The sequence below is a fragment of the Triturus cristatus genome, chromosome 5_1 (assembly GCF_964204655.1).
Source record: "Triturus cristatus chromosome 5_1, aTriCri1.1, whole genome shotgun sequence".
NCBI lineage: Eukaryota > Metazoa > Chordata > Amphibia > Caudata > Salamandridae > Triturus > Triturus cristatus.
In genome coordinates this window covers 198613305-198633532 of record NC_140587.1, presented here as the reverse complement: position 1 = coordinate 198633532, position 20228 = coordinate 198613305, and the positions used below count along the sequence as shown (strand labels likewise).

The window sequence follows — 20228 nt, the reverse complement described above, 5'->3', positions numbered from 1 at the left end:
TAAGAACACCATTAGAGCTGGCGATTACAGTAAAGCCACAACCCCATAAAGCTTCGCAGGCGCCTCGAGGAAAGCAAGACTTGGTGTACCACTACACCTTATACAAACATATGACTAAACTAGTTCATTGCTTTGAGCTCCATGGAGTTTTGGTGGGAAAAGGAAGGGTTTGGAAAACTTAACGTATTAGAGGGCAGCGATTTGGTGGCAGCGGGTTGAAAACGTCAACAAGTAAAAAGTCGAGCAATTAGATAAAGTAAATGTTGACAACTCTCCACCACACAGCAGCAGAGGAGGAGGATGTTCTGCTCCTTGGCAACATGTTCCAAAGCAGCAGGCCCCCACTCTGCATTGATTTCAGAGTGTTGTGCTCTGCTGCATGATCAATGAGTCGCTCTGCTGTGACATAAGCAGGTGTACTTTAAGAAGTTGCTGTCAGCACTTCCTCTTACCTTCTTCCTCAAGCTCTTTTTTCATTACGTAGAATGCAGAAACATTCTATGGCACCCAAGAGCTGCTAGCCAGGCTCTCATCCCTCTTGAGAAAGAAGCATGCCACAGGGGAACAGAGCCAGGGCAGGGGCTAGGCTCTGAGCCCGCTGGTCCTGCAAGCCATTCCTGGTTTCAACTTTCTCAGCCAATAAGCCTGCTTGTGCGTCACCTTAAACTACCAGCAAAACAAAGAACTGGACTGGAGAAACACTCGAGACTAAATATTGAAGACAGTAAATGGCAATCGAGGAGGATAGTGGTAGAACAGTTTCATTTGTTCCCTCCGCCTGCAAGACTAGATTGTAAAGGTCCTACCACTTGGGGCACTTTTTACGAAATCTGACACTTTAAGCAAATGCCCTCTTGCCGTCTCCATTTCAGTCCTAAAATACTCAGCCTTCCTAACTCTGCGCAACGCCCCCCCCCTCCAAAGTTATATTTTGGATAGTTTCTCGGTTTGATCAGGGAAAAAAGGGGTCAAATTTGACCTGGGTACCTTAGGTGGAAAAAACGTTCTATTGGTTTAAGCACGAAGAGCCCCACACATTAAAAAAGTTGCTCAGCACTAAAGGAAGGAAAAGCCTCAGCAGTTAGGTGTTAACTTGCAAATTTCAATGGTTTTACACATTTGACCTAAATCCATAATTACATTTTTTTATTTGGATATTTTAATACATTTCACTGGTTTTCTATACACATATACTCTTTTGTAAAGCGAGCAGCCATATTGTGGGAGGCCGCTATGCTGTATGTAGGCTCTTTGAAAGAGTGATGCCAATAAAATGATCTTCACATGAACACTGGTCGCCAGTTCAGTCTAGCTGCTTTATGAGGAGTGCATTGGCCAGCTCTGGCCCTCTCATCTGTATTAAACGACTGATTACCTCGATCTGCTGCAGGGCTTCCTCCCGCTGGCGAATCACCTCCAGGTCCCCCTCTGTGATCTCGGCCAGCAAGGCCTGCTCCTGGTTCTGCGCCTGCCACGTCCCGTCACCCCCGTTGAAGATCTTCTCATCGTCAGCCAGATCAGAGAAGGGAGTCCGGGGACTCTGTGGAACCAAGAAATATGGATTGGTCTAGGCAATTATATTGCACACAATTGACTGCATCATCAACCATACCTGGAGGGACCAACAAGGAGCAGTCTGAAATTTGAAGAAGACATGTGCAAATGCACCAACGCACAGCAAACGAGACATACATTGAAAGACTGCATGCCCAGATGCTATACTCATGTCTTTAATGGTTTTAATTAAGGTATTTCCTGAGTGCAAAAGAAAGGCCAGAGAAGAGGCAGCAAAGAGCAAGGCAACAGAAGCATGAAACGTGTCTGCCTGTGCTGGCCTCGCTGGGATAGTCATTCGTTTTTCTAGTATTTGGCCTTCGTACAGATAAGGCTGGGAGTCTTGAGGCTGTGCAGACAATTAATAAAGACAGAGCCCACGAATGCAAGCCTCATGTGAGTGGCTGACAGTTTTTTTATTCAAAAAAATAGAGAAATCGCTGAAGTGGTTGTTGTGCTCATTTCATGAACTCAATTAAAAAAACTGACAGTCTTTATGAGACTGACATATGGACCAGATGCAACTTTGCTGCTTATTCCCATATTTTGGTAAGGAGAATCATGATAAACAAGCACTGGCAAAGCCAATAGGTCACGCCTATGCAAGAGCTATTGGCTTTGCCAATACGTTTTAGCCATGTTGCACACCAAACTGGCGGCTGTTCAGCATGGCTAAAAGTTAGTGGGGTACAGGAGACTGGTGTGCCATGAAATGGAGTAGTGTGGTGTAGTACAGAGTTGACTGGCGTGAAGTGGAGTGTCATGGAGGGCTTGGAGTGTTGGTTAGGGAGTACAGTGTTGTAGAGTGGAGTGGAATTGAGTGGCATAGAGTATAAGAGTGGCGTAGAGTGCCATGGAGTGGTGTATAGCAGAGTGGAGTGGCGTACAATGTGTTGAGTGGAGAGGAGTGTTGTAAAAGAGATTATCGTGGAGTAGTGTAGGAGAGTGGAATGGCAGAGTGGAGCAGAGTCAAGTAGCGTACCGTAGAGTGGAGGAGCATCAAGTAGAGTGATGTGGCGCAAGGTACAGTGGTGTGGCGCAAAGTAGAGCGGAGCGGTGCAAAGTAGAGTGGGGCAGCGCAAAGTAGAGTGGGGCAGCGCAAAGTAGAGTGGGGCAGCGCAAAGTAGAGTGGGGCAGCGCAAAGTAGAGTGGGGCAGCGCAAAGTAGAGTGGGGCAGCGCAAAGGTGACCAAAGTGGCATGTCGTAGAACAGAGTGGAGTAAAGTGGCATAGAGGAAGTTGTGTAGAGCGTAGTGGGTTGGAGTAGAGCGTTAGAGTGGAGTATCGTAGAGTAGAGTGGCCTAGAGTGAAGTGGCGTAAAGTACATTGGCGAAGAGTAAAGTGGCATAGAGTGCATTGATTCCGAGTAAAGTGGCATAGAGTGGTGTAGAGTGCAGTGGCATGGAGTGCAGTGTTGCAAAATACATTAGAGTGGTGTAGAGTAATGCAGAGCATAGTGTCAAAGTGCAGCAGAGTGGCACAGAGAGGAGTGGTGCAGAAGGCAATGGTGTGGAGACAAGTGGTACAGAGTAGAATAGAGAGGCATAAAGTGCAGTGACGTAGAGCACAATAGTATAAAGTGGTGGAGCATGCAGTGGCAGACATTGCAGTCTTGAGCAGTAGAGTGGCATAGAGAACAGCGCTGCAAAGTAGAACAGACTGGTGTAGAGTGCAGTGACAGAGTGCAAAGGTGTAGAGTGGCATAGCTTGCAGTGGTATAGAGTGCAGTGGCATAGTGTGCAGTGGTGCAGAGTGCAGTGGTGCAGAGTGCAAAATAGAGTGGCGTAGTGTATTGTATTGTATAAAACACATATAGCGCAACTGTCACCCTGCGGGTAGCCCGGCGCTGCGACTTAGAAGATGACCACCGCAGATATTGACCTGATTACCAGTGAGAAGCATTATGCTCGTTCCTTAGGAACAGCCAGGTTTTCACACTTTTTCTAAAGCATAGCAAGAAATTGGCTTGTCTAATGCTCTGGGGCAGCTCGTTCCATAGGCGTGAGGCTGCAACCCCGAATGCTCTGCCTCCCATCCTAGACTTCTTGAATCTGGTAGTCATTACCAGATTTGCACTGGAGGATCGAAGCTGCCTCTTAGGCTTATACCAAGTAAATTTCTCCTGCAAGGGTACTGGACCCAGGCCATGTACTGCTCTAAACACAATACAGAGAGACTTAAAACAGACTCATTGCTTAATAGGCAGACAATGAAGATCCCTCAAGGCCAATGCCGTAGAGTACCTACGCTGCCTATTTAGCACCAATGTTGCTGCTATGGACTGGACTCTCTGCAACCGCTGCAAGATGAAAAGTGGTGCTCGGGGATACAGGGAGTAGCAGTAATCCAGTCTACTCAGAATTATGCTCCTTACTACAAGAGGTCTAGCATCACTAGGCAGTAGTGGGAGAATCTGCAGAAGCACTCTTAGCAGGGAAAAACAGACACTGACTGTTTTATTGGCCTGTGACTCCATTTGGAGGTTATCATCTATCAAAACCCCCTAATTATGCACAGTTTTAACTGGAGCCAGGCGTTCATCGCCGGGGGTGAGTTTGAACTCCAAAGGTAGATGTTGAGACATTCTGGCACGCATTCATAGATTGTCCATTACGGTTGTCAAAGCTGTTTCAGTACCGTGGCCTGGGCGAAAACCAAATTGGTCCCTATCCAGCAGTTGGTTATCCTCAAGATAGCAAGACAAAGATTTGCTAACTGCCTGTGTGCAGTGGCATAGAGTGCTGCAGAGTAGAGTATAGTTGCATAGAGTGCAGTGATGTAAAGTAGTTGGCGTAGAGTGCAGTGGAGTGCAGTGTATTGGTTTTGAGTATAGTGGTGTTGAGTGCATTGGTGTACAGTACAGTGGTTTAGAGTAGAATGCCGTAGAAGGCAGTGGCATACAGTAGAGTGGTGCAGAGTAGAGTGGCGCAGCATAGCGTACAGTGGTGCAGAGTGGAGTAGTGTGCAGTGTCGTAGAGTGAAGTGGCATAGAGTGTAGTGGTACAGGGGAGAGTGGAGTGGTGCAGCATAATGTGTAGTGTCACAGAGTGCACTGGCGTAGTGTGCAGTGGCACAGAGTGCAGTGTTGTGGAGTGGCATAGAGTGGACTAGTGCAGTGGCAAAGAGCGCAGTGGTGCATAGTAGAGTGGGGTAGAGTGCACCGGTATAAAGCAGAGCGGTGCAGAGTAGAGAGGCATGGAGTGAAGTGGTGTAGAGTGAAGTGGTGTAGAGTGTTGCACCAGATGCCAGCAGTGCTAAAGCCGGCCCTGGTGGTAAGCAGTTGTTTCAGTGGAACACATACACCTATTTCATTGTTGACAACACAGGCATCCACAAAATAGCATAAAAACAATGTTTTGACATAGGCAGGATGTTAAAGGCTTCATTGGAAATACTGTAGTGGGCTTCCAGGCTCCTGTTTGTAGTTTTCAGGAAAGCAGTAATCTGTGTTGTCGAGGTTTTTATGACACAGTGCTACTACACCTGTTGCACATACTGAGGCTATTGTTCAATCAGTGTAGTTGTGTAGGCTACACATTTTGGGTTGACAATGCGTGTTATTTTGAAAAGGGTTTGGTACTCGTACCCACCGACTGTGAACAGAAAGATTATTAGACATTCACTAGTGGGTCACATTAACCAAAAGCCAACACTGCTTTTTTTTTTTTTTTAACATTCTTTTTATTGGCATTCAAGAATATGAGCATACATACATCACTTGCCGTGAAAATGGGTACTTAACATTAGCGGACAAATAAACCAACGTCCATATAGAGGGTACATATATGCCTTGTTCCGTGCGGAAGTGGTCTGTATGGTTGCAAAGCAGTGCCTGTAAAGAAAACTGGGGAGGAGGACCAAACTGGGGAATGCCATGGAGTTCTAGGTGATGAGTTCTAGGCTATGTCCCAAGTCCGCCATTGCCCGTCCGGCCATATAGCTGCCGCCCATCTAGGGGAGGGTGAGTGTGTGCACCATCCGGGATGAGGAGCCGTGGGGTGCATCAGGTGAGCAGAGGGGGGAACTCAGCTGGCCCGGGGGTGGTGCGGGGGGACACTGGGAGGGATCCCCCGCTGCGGAGACTCGGACCGTGTGAGGCGGTGTGGCGTCGGGGGTATTCATGTCGGCCACCAATGCAGCTGGGGTCTGAGATTGTCTAAATTGGTGTAGTAGGAGCGCCCACTCTAAAGAGACTGGGGTTTTACGGATGCCTTTAGCTTCCTCCTCTCGTATTGCGTCCTCCTCCGCAGCAGCCCATTTAAGGACCGCCCCCACCCAGGCTGCAAGCGGAGGACCAGTAGGGGATCGCCAGTGCATTGCTATACAGCGTTTGGCCAATAAGTGGGCCAGGAAGACGAAGCGCATCGACACCTTGTGTCGTTTTCTCCGCCCTAGGATACCCAGCGCGCAACCCTCCCAGGTAGTCAAATGGGTCAGCCCAGTGAGGTCCCTGAGTGTTGAGTGGATAGAAGTCCAATAGTTCTGGATGCCCGGACAGGTCCAGAACATATGAAAGAAGGCAGCATCCTGCGTCTGACAGCGAGGGCATAGAAATGTAGTGTCGGGATAAAAACGTTGAAGGCGCGCTGGCGTCAGATAGGCCCTATGGAGAATGTGAAACTGTATATTCTTAAAGCGGGCATTCCTGGATACTTTTTTGGGGAATTCTATCGCTCTGTCCCATTCGCTGTCGTGAAATGGTCGTCCCGTCTCCTCCTCCCATAGGGCTCTGAGATGCACCAGCAGTGGGGGTGTTAGGTTCCCGATTGATTTATACAACCACGTAATAAGGTGTCGACCCCGTCCCATTTGTAAGAGTGTATGTAGGACTGGGTGTGTGGGAGGTTCCCCGTGCATGAGGTCAGCATATGGTCGAAAGTGGCTGAGGAGTTGACGGTGAAGCAGGAACTGGCCTGGGGGCAAATCGTATTCCTCCATGAGCTGTCGGTATGGTCTGAGCTGTCCCTCGTCAAATAACATTTCCGCTTCGACAATGTCTCTCGCCGTCCATTCCCGAAGCATGGCGGGTGTGAAGAATCCGTTATTTCTGGGCCAGCCGACCAGCGGTAGCGATGGTGTGTACGGAGGGCAGCGCGGTGCCATGCGGTGGATACGCTGCACGCATTTCCGGGCAATGTCCACCTGCAGGGGGTAGGTTTGTGTGGGACGGGAACCCGGCAGAAGTAGGCGTCGCAACTCGGGCAGGGGCACAAATCCCGCGACAGTGCATGTCTCAAGCAGGCATCGCTCCGCCGTCCAATATGAGAGCCATTGGAGCTGCGACGCCAGGAAGTAGGCTTCGAATGAGGGCGCCCCAAGCCCCCCTTGCGTCGTGGGCAGTCTTAGCTTGGCCAACGCGATTCTGCGCCGTCCCTGCCCCCATATCAGAGAGCTGAGGAGCGTTATCTAAATCTTTGAAGAAGGAGCGGGGGGGAATCACTGGGAGGTTGGTGAAGTAGTACAAAAGCCGCGGGACCAGTATCATCTTTGCCAGGGCTACCCGGCCAATCGGCGCTAACGGTAGACTCCGCCAGAACCCAATGGAGGACCGTATCCCTGCTAGTGCCCTCCGATGGTTCCCCTCAAAAATGTCGATTGGGGAGTGATATAATCGAATCCCGAGGTATCGGGGACCCTCCGCCACCCAGTGCAGCTTCCGGTCGCCGATCCAGACCTCCCGAGAGGGGGCGTCCGGGTGGAGGGGATAGACCATCGATTTGTCCCAGTTCACCCTCAACCCAGAGGCCTCCGCAAACTCCGACAGGGCGGTCTCAACAGCGGTGAGATCCGCCGTCACATCCCGTAAATATATGAGAAGATCGTCTGCATACATGGATACACAGTGTGTGACATCCGCCAGTGGGATACCCCAGGCCTGCCCATCCCCGCGGAGCCGGATGGCCAAGGGTTCTACCGCGAGTGCGAATAAGAGGGGCGAGAGGGGGCATCCCTGTCGCGTGCCCCGGTGTATCGCGAATTCCGGGGAGATATAGCGACCAAGGCGGATCTGGGACGTGAGATTGGTGTAGAGTAGGCGAGTATAGGCTATGAGTGTGGGGCCGAGGCCCGTCCGCCCGAGGACTGAAAAGAGGAATTGCCATGTTAGGGTGTCGAACGCCTTTTCAAGGTCCAAGATCAGACACGCTGCGTGCGGGAAGCGATCCCCAATCTGATCCTGAATGTGAAAGAGGCGCCGAATGTTATGAGAGGTATTCCTCCCTGGGACGAAACCGCATTTGGTCCGGGTGCACTAACAGGCATATGATTTGAGAGTATCTATCCGCCAAAATTTTTCCCAAGATTTTACAGTCAGCTGTGAGCAGTGTGATGGGACGGTAGGAGGCGAGGAGTGGAGGGTCACGGTCGGGTTTCGGAAATGTCACAATCACCGACGTTCTCATAGAGCCGGGCAGTTCGCCAAGTCTAAGCGCCGAGTCTAATACCGCCGATAGCCGAGAGGTCAACTGTGGGGCAAAGGTGGCGTAATATTCAAGTGGGAGCCCGTCAAGGCCAGGGGCCTTGCCGCGGGCCATTGCTCGTACCGCACTTGTAATCTCAGTTGTTTTTATCTTCGTGTCCAACCCCTTCCGGTCTGCAGAGGCAATTCGGGGAAGGGGGAGAGGGTCGAGGAAGTGGTCGATGGCCCTGGGATCGAGAGACGTGGGAGCGGTGTAGACTGCCGAGTAGTGGTGATAGAACGCCTGGAGGATCTCATCTTGAGACTGCACCAGAGTACCCTGGGGGTTTATGATGGCAGTGATAGGCCGGACTTCGGTATCTTGCTTCGCAAGCCATGCCAGGAGTGTGCCCGACCTATCACGTTCCCGATGCATTCGGTTTGCGTAGGCTCGAAAATTGTGACGACGCAGGTCCACGCACGCCACTTGGTACTCCGATTTGGCGTGGGCGACCTGAGTTACTGTCGCCACTGATTGATCTGCGGCCTTAGTGGCCGCAGCCAGTTGCTGCTCTGCCTTCTCTAGGGCTTGCTCCAGGGTGTGACGCACCCCGGCTCTGTATCGAATGCATTCTCCCCTGGCAACTACCTTGAAACCATCCCACTCGACCAGGGTTGACGACGCGGTCCCCACATTATGCGTAAAGTAGTCTTGGATGCTACATTGGTGGTCATGTGTAAAGCTCTGGTCCGTGAGACACTCCCGTGACAGCCGCAACGTAGGAACAGGGGGGTGCGGGGGTCTCCACTGTAGGCCGAGGAGGTGCGCATAATGGTCGGAAACGACTCTACCCAGATAGTCCGAGTGACATATTTGCGGGAGAAGCGCTGTCGTGCATAAGAATCGGTCCAGCCGAACTCGTAAATTATGAGGGATGGAGTGGAAAGAGTAAATGCGGGTCTGGGGATGGTGCAGCCTCCATGCGTCCGTAAGGGACCAGTGTGCGGCCCACGCTCTAAAGCGGTCTATTTGTCTATAGGTGGGAGAGTGTGGGAGTGGAGGGTGTGAGCGGTCCAGCACCGGGTCCAGGATACAGTTGTAGTCCCCTCCTAAGAGCCAAGGTACCTGTGTGAATTGAGCCAACGATATTGTGAGTCGGTCCCAGAATTTGTCCTGGTCGACATTTGGGGCGTATATACTGCCTAAGAGGACAGCCCTCCCGTCTAAGAGACCCTCTAGTAGGACGTATCTGCCTTCGTCATCCACCACCCGTCTTAGTTCCCGAAAAGGGGTTCCCGGGCGGATCCATATCAGTGCCCCTCTGGCAAACGAGGAGTAGGTCGTGGCGCAGATAAGTCCGTGCCATTTTGCTCGCAGTTTGCCGGCTTCGGATGCATTAAGGTGGGTTTCTTGTAAGCAGAGAATAGATGCCTTCTGTCGTTTCGCATAGGCGTATATCGCGTAGCGCTTACATGGGGTATGCAGACCACGTGTGTTGAGTGTGAGTATATTAATGTCGGCGCTAGTTGTCAGTCGTGCCATAGGTGGTCGGTTCTGTGTGGGGGCGGGGTGTGGTGCCCCTTAGAGAAATCGCATGGTAGACCCTCAGGGACGTGCTGCGTTGGAGGGGGGTAGGCGGACTGGAAGCCTGGTAAAAGGATGTATTGTGGTGTGAAACTCCATGGCGAAGTGGGACATATGCAAACCGGGGTGTGAACAACGTATGGGGATGCGGGAAACTGTCCCAATACTTAGGACTCATCGTGTGGGTAACGATGTGTCCAAACTACCTCCCGTAACACTATAGGGGGGAGAACTGCTTTATGTGATAGGGGGTGACGATGCGCTAGTGCGAGGCCGCACGCTGAGTGGGCATGTAGTAGGATCACCATGTATCTGGAGCAGAGTGACTGTCTCTGTGGGTGCAATATCATGGGTGCTAGGTGTGCATCGTAGAAAAGGATACCGAGAGTCCGTGTGTCCGAGTTGCCTCAGGGGAGGGGAGGGGAGGGCGATCCATCCAATAGTCCATCCGCAGTTTGCGGAGTGGCGTGGGGGGGTGCCGCTCGGTCCGCCCCCGAGACGGTGCTGTCGTTGTCACCATCGGACGAGAACAGGTGCGGAGGTCGATCTATAGAGTCTGAAGGTTGTGTGGCGCGTAGGTCAATCACCGCTTGTAGAACTTCCCGTCTCTCTCGCATAATCTGTTTGAGATCCGGCGAGTCGTGGGTGCCTTGCGTTGGTCGGGACTCGATGTTACGGAGCTTCTTGGGCCGCTTCCGGGCGTGGAAGGTTTTGAGAGGGGAGCTCCTCTGGGGACGAGGATCGGATGCCCGCGAGCAGTGTTGATCTGTCCAGTCTTGCGCAGCCTCCGCGGATGCGAAGAAGAGAGAGGATCCTTTATAGATAATCTTGAGGCGGGCCGGGAAGAGCAACGCGTACTGGATCTTATTGTCCCGTAGCCTCCGTTTTCCGTCCAGAAAGGAAGATCTCTGTTGTTGCACCGCTCGAGCATAGTCCGGGAAGATCATAATGTGGCTGTTTTCCAATCGCAAAGGTGCAGCTAGTCGCGCCGCCCGGAGCACCGCGTCCCTATCCCGGAAGTGCAGGAACTTAGCGAGAACTGGTCGGGGGGACGTGCCGGGCGGGGGCTTACGGTGAGCCCGTTCTATGGAAAAGAATGGTGTGCGGTCTGCAGGTGGGGTAAACGACTTCAGCCACGTGTCCATATATGCAATGGGGTCGGCACCCTCGATTCCCTCCGGTAGTCCCAGCACTCGGATGTTGCAGCGTCTTGAGCGGCCCTCCAAATCCTGCGCGTGCTCTTCCACCGCAGCTAGGCGAGTAAGGACCCCCTGGAGCATCTGTTGTTGCTCTTTTAATATGGGTTGTATTTCCGTGAGTGTCCGCTCCTCCGTACGCACCCGGTCCGCCAACTTTCGGTGGTCATCGCGAAGGAGATTTACATCCGTCGCCAGGGTACCAAGGCGTTCTTCCATGGACAGACGGGATAGTTCAATGGCGGCGAGGACCTTATCCAACTTGTCCGAGATCGATAAGTCTGTGGAGGCCACCGTGCTGGGGGACCACGTCGAGGTCCGAGGCATGTTCTCCGGGGCCGTCTCCGGGATCACCTGATGCTGTGTGGGTTTTGACTTCCCCATCGTGAGTCCACGTGGTCCGGTCGAGTCGGCAGTGTCCGCCGGGTCGTAGTAGCCCCAGTGACGCAAGGAGTCCACGGAAGGGTGGGAGGCGCAGCCGCGCCGTCTCACGGGTGAAGTCGCCCAGGGAATCCGCCGCCCGAGCCGGTCCACCAAGGTCCCCTCCGTGAACCAGGCGTAGGAATCGTCCGCACCAGCCACCAGACTCAGGGCGCCTCCCAACACTAGTCCGCCTCCCGCGGGGTCTCCATCGGCGGCTGGTGCCACTGGGGATCCTCCGTGGCCGCCTCAAGGTCGGGGGGGGGGGGAAGCGCATGCACCGTCCTCGTGGCCCCCGTGTAAGCCCAAGTCTCTCCCAGGGTCTACTGTCGAGGCGAGACCATCAAAGTCCCGGGGCGAGTAGGTGGTCCGTAGGTCTGGCAAGGGCACAGCAGCTCCCGCGGGTTACACCCAGAAGGACGTCACTTCGGTAGGTTCAAGGAGCAGGGCCTCACCGGCTGTATTGGGAGGGATGCGATGTCCCGCAGGCGGCCATGTTAAGGTCAGGCAAGCGCTGGTCGGGTCGGTTGAATGCCTCCAGGTCCTGCCATCCGCATCCATATCCAGCTCCCCCTTAGCCCCCTGCAGCGCCAGTCACTCGGAGTACCTGGAACACACAGGGGCCGCCCAGGGGTCCGACTCCGGGTCTCCGCGCCTCGGTAGATTCAAAATGGCGGGTGCGTCCGGGCCAGCAATGCCCCTCCGTTCTCTGGTGCCTCGCGTCTCTCTCCGGGGGTCCGCCGCCCGCTTACACCCTCCGAGTGTCAGCGCGACCAGGGTGAGACACGTTGCCAACTGCCCCGTCTCCTCTCACTGCATCGCTCATATCGCGCAGGAGCGCTCCGCCGCCATTTAACGGCTCGGGTGCGGCGCCAGCAGCATCAGCCGGACCAAGTCTCGTCCGGAGGGCTAGGGATGCGCCCAGGGGTCCGCCGTCTCCCCCGCCGTGATGTTGCCACCTCCCGATGCCCTGGGCATCGATCAGCTCCCGGTGACACACTCCATGTGGTTGCCAAGAGGCGCCCAGACGCGGAGCCTCAGCAAAGCTGCACCGCCATCGTGGCTCGCTTAGCCACGCCCCCCCAAAAGCCAACACTGCTTTAATAGAAGAACCTCAACATGAATATTGGTTTACTGTGTGCACCTCCTGCCTGCAGGACTGTTTTAAGGGTTATGTTACAGCATTGTAAACTGAATCATAGATGGGGTACGCGGGGCTCCATGGGGAGAGTAATCCTTATTCCTCATGCTTTCCTATAAATGCTCTCACTTTGAAATCACAGAGAGAAAAGACAACGCCAAGGTCCGTAGGAAAACGGAGCCTGACATCTGACCTTTGTGTTTGAATACATAGCAAACGTGACAAGATAAGAACAAGATTTAAAGAACTGTTTACAGAAAGTGAGATCTCGGAAGGATAAAGTAAACAGGTTTTGGGCAGGAGAAGAGAAACTCAAGCTGGACAGCCTAAAATCAATACAGCCAGCAAACAGAAAGCAAGGAAAAATGAGTTACAAACCACAAAGCCAATGGTAAGCAATGGGCAGAAAGAATTCCCAGGAAAGCATTCTTAATGTCCCCAAGATGTCTTCAACAAACCAGACAGCTGTGCTGTTTGGTTGGCTTCGACCTAAAAAGGGCTTTTTAGGTCTCGCCTGAGCCAGCACATGCGCTACCCTGCGAGACAATTAGTAAGTGGGGTTTTCAAAGTGCTACCCCACGGTTTTGTAGACCTATCGCTTGCGGTTACGTCTAGTAGTCACAGCATGATCTCCGTAAGCAGGGATTTCGTATTTAGATTCTGCCATCCCATTTCGTGATCTGTGAATATCTGTTTACTAAAGTGTGCCACTCAGGAAAAAAAGGCTTTTGGACGCGATTCGCTTGTTTGTGGGTTGTTCTATTACAGCGTAGCATAATTAGAAGGGAATTGCTAATTCAAACTCTTACTCACAAAGTGAACTGTCTTCTCTTGGCGTGCCTACCCGCTTAGGGCCGCTTCTGTGTCCTAAGTGAACTGAAAGTTGCATTGCACGATAGCTTTCAAATGCAAATATTGTTCCGTGTATCCACCGACTGTTAGGTTGGAGTTACCCATCTTTTTCCCCCTCACTCCTTTCAAGAAACACCTTTGCCTGTCCCTTTTTGCAACGCGAACATTAATCTCAGATGTATCTAATGTTGGAAACATATCGCAGGTGGTTATTTGCAAAGCTGATACAAGCACATGATGCAGAACAAAAGAGCCTACACAGTGTTTGGTGCACGTGCTAGACATTTGCACGAGGCTGCCCCCTCACCAGCGTCCTGTACTGGAAGTGCGTGCAAGTCATCCTTTCACATTCCGTTCTAGTGAGCTGGCAGCCTTTGATTTCTTCAGTACAAGAACAAGACAGGCCCACAAGCCGCCCTTCCTCATTTCTGTCTAGTAACCAGGCAGCCTTTTGATTCCGTACAAGAACAAGGCGTGGCAAGGCACGTCTCTCATTAACGCTATTATAATTACCAAAGCAGAGCGAACGTGTGAGCCCAAACTAAAGTCGCGTTTTTCTGCAGTCGGTGTTTTAAACCAGGCTTTGGTCCCAGCTGTGTACTCTTTCCAAAACTGTCCCCGGGAAGGAGCGTTTCGAAACCTCCCCGAGGTGGGAGGGATTAATTTTCACCCGCAGGGCGCGCCTGAAAATACCAGAGTGTTTTGGGGGTGTTCTCAGCACAGAATGCCACAGCAAGCAGGATGAGCAGTGGGCAAGCTTTGGGCTATGACTATTCCTTTCTTTTTTTTGCTGTCCCAAATTTTACATCCAGTGCACGTCATGGTTCATTTCTACTCATTTTATTGAGAATATTTGTATAGTGCCAACTTAACTGCTTATTTCTGCTACTTTCTTTTGCGATGGACAGGTCTATTTCGAGCAAGAATTTGCGCCCATGGTAGCGATCTGCGCACAAGTAAGGGACACCTCCCCCCCCCGCCCCATCCGAATTGGGCAACTGGTTTCTGTAGCCCCGAAATTTGTATGTTTAGTACTTCCGTTTTCTGTAATTACATTATCTTGAAAGGTCAGAATTCTTTCTCTGAATTTCCTTTATTTTTCAAGCCCCCACACCTTCGGTGGCAAACACTTTCTATGCCTCACAGCACTATATGTTTCTGATAGGGATAAGGGATGGCACCTTTCACAAGCAGTTTATGTCAAACCTTTTACTGTCAATTATTTAAAATATACATAGTCTGCCTGTTGGCTCTTCCGAGAGGAGTATTTTTCTTTAACCTCTTGCTATTGGCTGTTTGGTGTACCATTCCACCACCAATGAAATGCGAGACCTATTGCATTGCAAATGCTTATGTTTTTATCTGGCTAGTCCTAGGGCAGCTGTGCTCTCTTGCATTTGAAGGAGTCTTGATCCGTGTTTTGGTGAGCTCCGCATGCATGCTTGGCCTGTACTGGAGTAGACACTAGATAGCCACAAGAACTACATTTGGTACGCAATAGGCAAATTGAACACATTCTTACAGACATATCAATCCATTAAATCATTCTGATTCATAGGTCTTTTGACTAGCGGACCGAATTATTTATTGGGTCAGTGAGTCAATGAAATGAGTATAGTATAACATATCCACCTTGCCTTCTTTGCACATCAGACTTATGTGTGGCAAATCAACAAAAGCTTTCTACGGAAGGTAGTTGATAATCATCAGACCATTTTCATTTAATTATTTTAGAATTTGTGATGCATTTGGTAGTCTGATAATGTGCTGCAGCCGCATAAACACTTCTAAGGTCCCAAAGGCGAGACCTATAGGCTATTCCAATGCTTGTTCAATGTTCCTTTGAAGCCTGATCCAAAATAAAATGTTTTTCGCAAGCTGAATCATCATTAAACACCTCCCCTCTAGGTCAGAGCACTTCATAAACTACTTTAAATAAACACAAACCTCTAACTGTACACAATGTCGGAGGGTCAGCGATGCGGACACGTATCAGTCATGATCACGTATCAAGTCTGGGAAGATGTTTGGGCTCTACTAAACATACCAGGGCACATATATACTCAAGTAAATGTGCCACGCAGGAAAATATTCATGACCTCAGTTGGTGAAGTTTTCCCATTCTAATGGGGCAGGGTAAGGACTTTATGAATTCCTTGTGGTTAACTATATTTGTCCCCCTTGCTCAGATGATAAAGACAGCAAAATCAGCTCCATAGGTGGAGTGATAAGAACTGCATCACTGCTAAAAGGCCAATCAGTAACGGTCCATGCGCCCACTCTTTGAACAGAAGCACATTTTATTTGTCATCCCAACACCGATTTTCTCCCAACAGCACTTCATACAACAAGGAAATAAAGAGCATGTAATGGAATCAAATAATTGTCCAAAAACCACTTCACTGGTACACCAAGGAGTGCTCATTCGTTTGATGCACGTGGATGGTGTAAGCAGTTTTCTCTGAAGACTTTGAGGCTTGAAGCCTTGTCTAATCGAGATCTGTGTTTGAAAAATTGGTGCGGCTTTCGAGAACGTATAGTGTAGTGGGTTAGGGTAGTGAATAAAATTGTTAGTTGTGCTCTATCAATGCTAAGAAACATTTTGGAAGTCGCATAACCTAAGAGAGAAACAATGTAGACACGGAGACTGGCAGGGGGTATGGGTTCCCAGCTGTGGAAATGCTTGATGCACCCATAACACACTTTAGCCTGCACATATCCTTTCCCCTCAGCTCCAATATGAGGCTTCTTTGGCGTCTTCCAACAACCTAGGCGTCCTGATTTGTTGCAGCAGCTCAGTCTATTAAGTAAAATAGAGAAGTCTTTTCTGCTAGATAGATGGTGTGCTGGGCGTCGCTGGATGGATGGTACCTCCATTTGTTATTTCATTAGCTTGGGAGCTAGAATGAAGCAAATAAATGATGCTCTCACTGGGACTCACACTGGATACAAAAAGCAGATGGCTGGGAACATCTCAAACGCCGGAGATGCGAAAAGTTATTCCGCCAAGCTCGCGACATAAATATCTGGGCACCAGGGTGTCTCCGGTTATGAATTTGTAGAGTCAATGAATAATACAACTGCTGCAGAGCTGGCGCTCCCCCGGGAGCAAGTATAGTTTTTATCGGATCATCAGTGCTATCCCTGAAGCAAAGGTGGCTTTGAACAATTTCTCAACCCATCTCTCCAGGACGCGACAGAAGGGGCACAGGCAATCGCTCACTGTGGACCGCGCAGCTGCGATGTACATCCGCATACATTATGTTCAGGAGCTCCCCCCCCAGGTACCCGCCAACAGCCAAGTCCTGGAGTTCCATCACTGGCGAATATAAATTAGCGTCTAATCATGAGGAATGGCTTGCTCTAATTTACCTTGTGATGCAGTGAGGATGGATAGTACGGGTGAGCTCAGGGAAATTGGACATTAATGGATTCTAATGTCGGGTCTGACAGAGGCTGCTGACAGAGGCTGCTGACAGAGGCTGCTGGCAGAATCTTCAGCGACATCTTTTGGTTAGCATTCAGCTGCCGAATAGATGACTTTCGAAGCCTTCTAGAACTAATGATCTGTTTGAATGGAGAAGTCACACTTACAGGCACAGATTAAACCCAGCTTGTGTATGGGAGATGTACAAAGGGCCCCATCCATAAAAGACAGGCGTAAATAACTTCAATGTAGTGTTTGTTGCCATCTTGAAGAACTGACATCATCAAAATCTCTTAGTGTCAACGATTGGTCACAGATTAAAGACAGATGCAGGTATCTAAGAGAAGGAGGTTTGCTATGTTAGGGTGACAGCAGAACGCACTGCCTGCCATCAAGGGTATGCGTTAAAGTAGGCAAAACATTGGAAGAAATGACCACCACAAGGTATTAGACTGTGGGTCCGGGAAAATATGCAAACATGGTTAGCAAAAGGCCATATGAAAAACATAAAGTAACTTACCCTGAAGAACTGACTAAGGAGGTGTTTGTGTAAGAGCATTGTGGAGTTGGGGGATCACTGTATGGAAGAATATGATCAAATGTGCCATACCCTCTCTGGAGGCACAGACCTGGACCAACCTGAGTAGGTCCCTGGAATAGCAGTCAAAGTGGACCACTTCCACCAGCAGCCCCCCCCCCCCCCCCTCCCCCCGGGTAGATGCAACTATATCCTTAAGACACGTTCTAATCCTGGGTCCGCTTTTGTTCCATTTCTCTTAGCCCTTTCTGCTACACAACACTTAGAAGGAGAGAATAGACGTATTTGTTTTATTTAAGTCTATATTTGAAGAGAAGAAGGCACACTAGGTGCCAGAGCACTCAATAAAACATTTACAGTGAAGATGCAGCTAGACAGGCGACGTAACCTTAACAAAGCTAATGAAGTCTGGTTCTCGCAGAGGGGAAAGAGTTCTATAACCTGGGCCGACCCTACTGGTTACCGGCACATTCAGCAGATACACCCATAACTATGTACAACTGAGGCAGATACACTGTATGGTATTCATATTGTTTAGTGGGAAGACATTAAAAGATAAACAAGTCATTCACATATGCTCTATACAGAAAGGCTAAATTTAGATATAACGTTACAGTTCTGTAAATTGCAAATTTGCATATGTTCTCAAAGCGCCAGCAGGCTATATTGTAAATATATATTTTTATTTAAAAAGCATAGTGAGACTTCAAGTAAGGCAGCTGTCAGTGGGACATAAATGGGATTTACAGCATGGGCAAGAGTGGCGCAAATGGCAGTAGGCAGTGGGAGCTGAATGACAAGATGGCACCAGATGCCACTCTGCAGCTAGGCTTCACCCATAATTAGTGACTACCGACAGCATATATTAAGTGCATTATGTCAGACTAAAGAACTAGTGTAGGACGTCGTGAGTGGTTAGAGATGAGTAAAACAAAGGTAAACATCACCAATGCAGTACAATTTGGTGCATTAAGGGCACCGTGTGAAGGTGCTTAAGACCGAGAACATGTTTCTCACAGCGCTACCTCTCACTGCAGAGCTCAGTGAAAGCCAGACAATATGAAGACCACTGCCCAGATAAAGGGGCCAGAGATAGTTTTGTTTCTGAGGATATTTTTGAGGAGGAGGGTATATGCATCTTCTCAAAATAGGCAAAGAGACTGTAGCAGACTAAGCTCCTCTGGTAGTAAATTCCTGTATTGTACACAAAAACCAGAGTCGTCGCCATTGAGGAGTCTCCCGAAATATGATACAGCCTGTCGCCGGTCTTCCTACTACACAATGAGCTGGAACCTCACGATATTGCAGCCTTATCTGCAAGGACTGGGGTATGCTTGGTGGACACCTTTGCACGGTACTCAGGATCTATTCAAGATAGAAGTCTTCAATGGAGAACCGATGTATCAAGATAAGCACCTGGGTGATGTGGCAAAAAATTCAAGTTCCCAATATCACCCAGGCAAACGAGTCAGCTGGTGCTTTAAGGTTGTGTGAAGATTCACTGAGAATCTGATAGCCAAACAACCAACCCCAATGAAGTAATATACAATTAGTAGTGAGTACATTTTAGGTGTAGACATTGAAGACACGCTTAGTGAAATGTAGGGGATATACTCACAACGAGACTTCAATTCTGCTCTAGGTTATAGAGCAGAGGTTTTAATTACTGGGTCGAGAAAATCCGGGTTCAAGTCACATTTTCAGGATAATCACCACTATGTAAATTAATTTAATTTAGGTTTACTGTAGGCGTATCTGAAGTGGATATTATAAAAATCTGTCTCAGATACCGCTAACGTGTACCAAGACTGGTAACGCATGATAACGAGGTTCTTCTTTTTCATAGTGAGTACATTTCTTCGCTTCTTTTCAGAAGGAGAAAGTAGTAAACATGTGCAACATCTACTTTACTCAAAAAATTGAGAGTAACCCCTCTACACCAAGGGGACAGGGTCTCTAAATACAAAGCCACAACTCACTTTGGTACTACAAGAGCTACTGTAATAAATTCATAAATGTGCTGTGTAAACTGTGCAAAAGTAAAACAATTTTTTAAAAAACCCAATATACATATAAATATACATTAATACACATATTAGAAAATAACAATTTCATAAATATACAGAAGGTCACATACAAAACACCACACATCTATTTCGATTTATAACTGTCATTACTCATCATTAATTGTTAAATAGGTCCCCAATCGGTATTTCAGTCCAATAACGTGAGAGGAGAAATAAGCCCCAAATAATCTGTTACGCGTTGCGGTGGTAAAGAGTAATAAAATAACCACCACCTTCTTAGGGATAAGCAATTGGAAATCTACATTAACTTTTTTTCTATATAAAAACTAATGTAACAGTTTGCCCGTAACATTATTTGTGGCATGGTGGCTGCTTCTGCAACTGACTTTGAATGACTGTTAATGGTAGAAGTACATGCTGTACGGTTGTGCACTGCAGCACAACAAGTTTGGGCTTCTGTACAGAGAGACTTGCTGAAATGTATATGATCACATTTTAACTTATAGGATATATATTAAACGCAAACACACATCTGGCATGCAGTACACATCGTTACTCACAAAAGAAAGCCACAAAGCACTGCAACATATCTAACTAAAGGAGTTACTTTGCTTGATAACAAATCAAAATATAGCCATTAAGCCTCATAATTACTTATATAAAAATCTCAAAAGGGAGTAGGACCCAATTGCATGTACCACATAAGCCACAGTACTGCGGAAACGCCCTCTACGTTGTAATCAACAAATCCCTGCTACACAAACTCAAGACCAACCAGAACACAGCAGCCAGACTCGTCCTCAGCACCCCACGGCATGAGCACATGATCCAACACCTGCGTGACCTCCACTGGCTCCCCGTCGAGAAGAGAGTAACTTTCAAGCTACTCACCCACGCCTTCAAATCCCTCCACAACATCAGACTCAAATACCTCAACGAGAGTCTTTCCACGTACCCAAAAGACACCTCCGCTCTGCTGACCTCACCCTAGCAGAGACCCCGCGCATCCGCAGAAACAGAGCAGGTGGAAGAGCCTTCTCCTACATCGTAGCCAAGGCCTGGAACGAGCTCCCGGTCAACATCAGATGCTCC

The 20228-nt window shown here is 49.3% G+C and overlaps 1 protein-coding gene across 2 annotated transcripts in view; it reads right to left on the bottom strand.

The window, feature by feature from the left end:
* Window positions 1-20228, bottom strand: part of TSNARE1 (t-SNARE domain containing 1) — a 1167042-nt gene that overhangs the window by 243956 nt on the left and 902858 nt on the right. For both annotated transcript variants that reach the window (XM_085604814.1, XM_085604815.1), the window contains exon 11: window positions 1376-1540. In XM_085604814.1, coding sequence (XP_085460940.1) covers window positions 1376-1540 — 165 coding nt within the window. The remainder of the gene's footprint in view (window positions 1-1375; window positions 1541-20228) is intronic.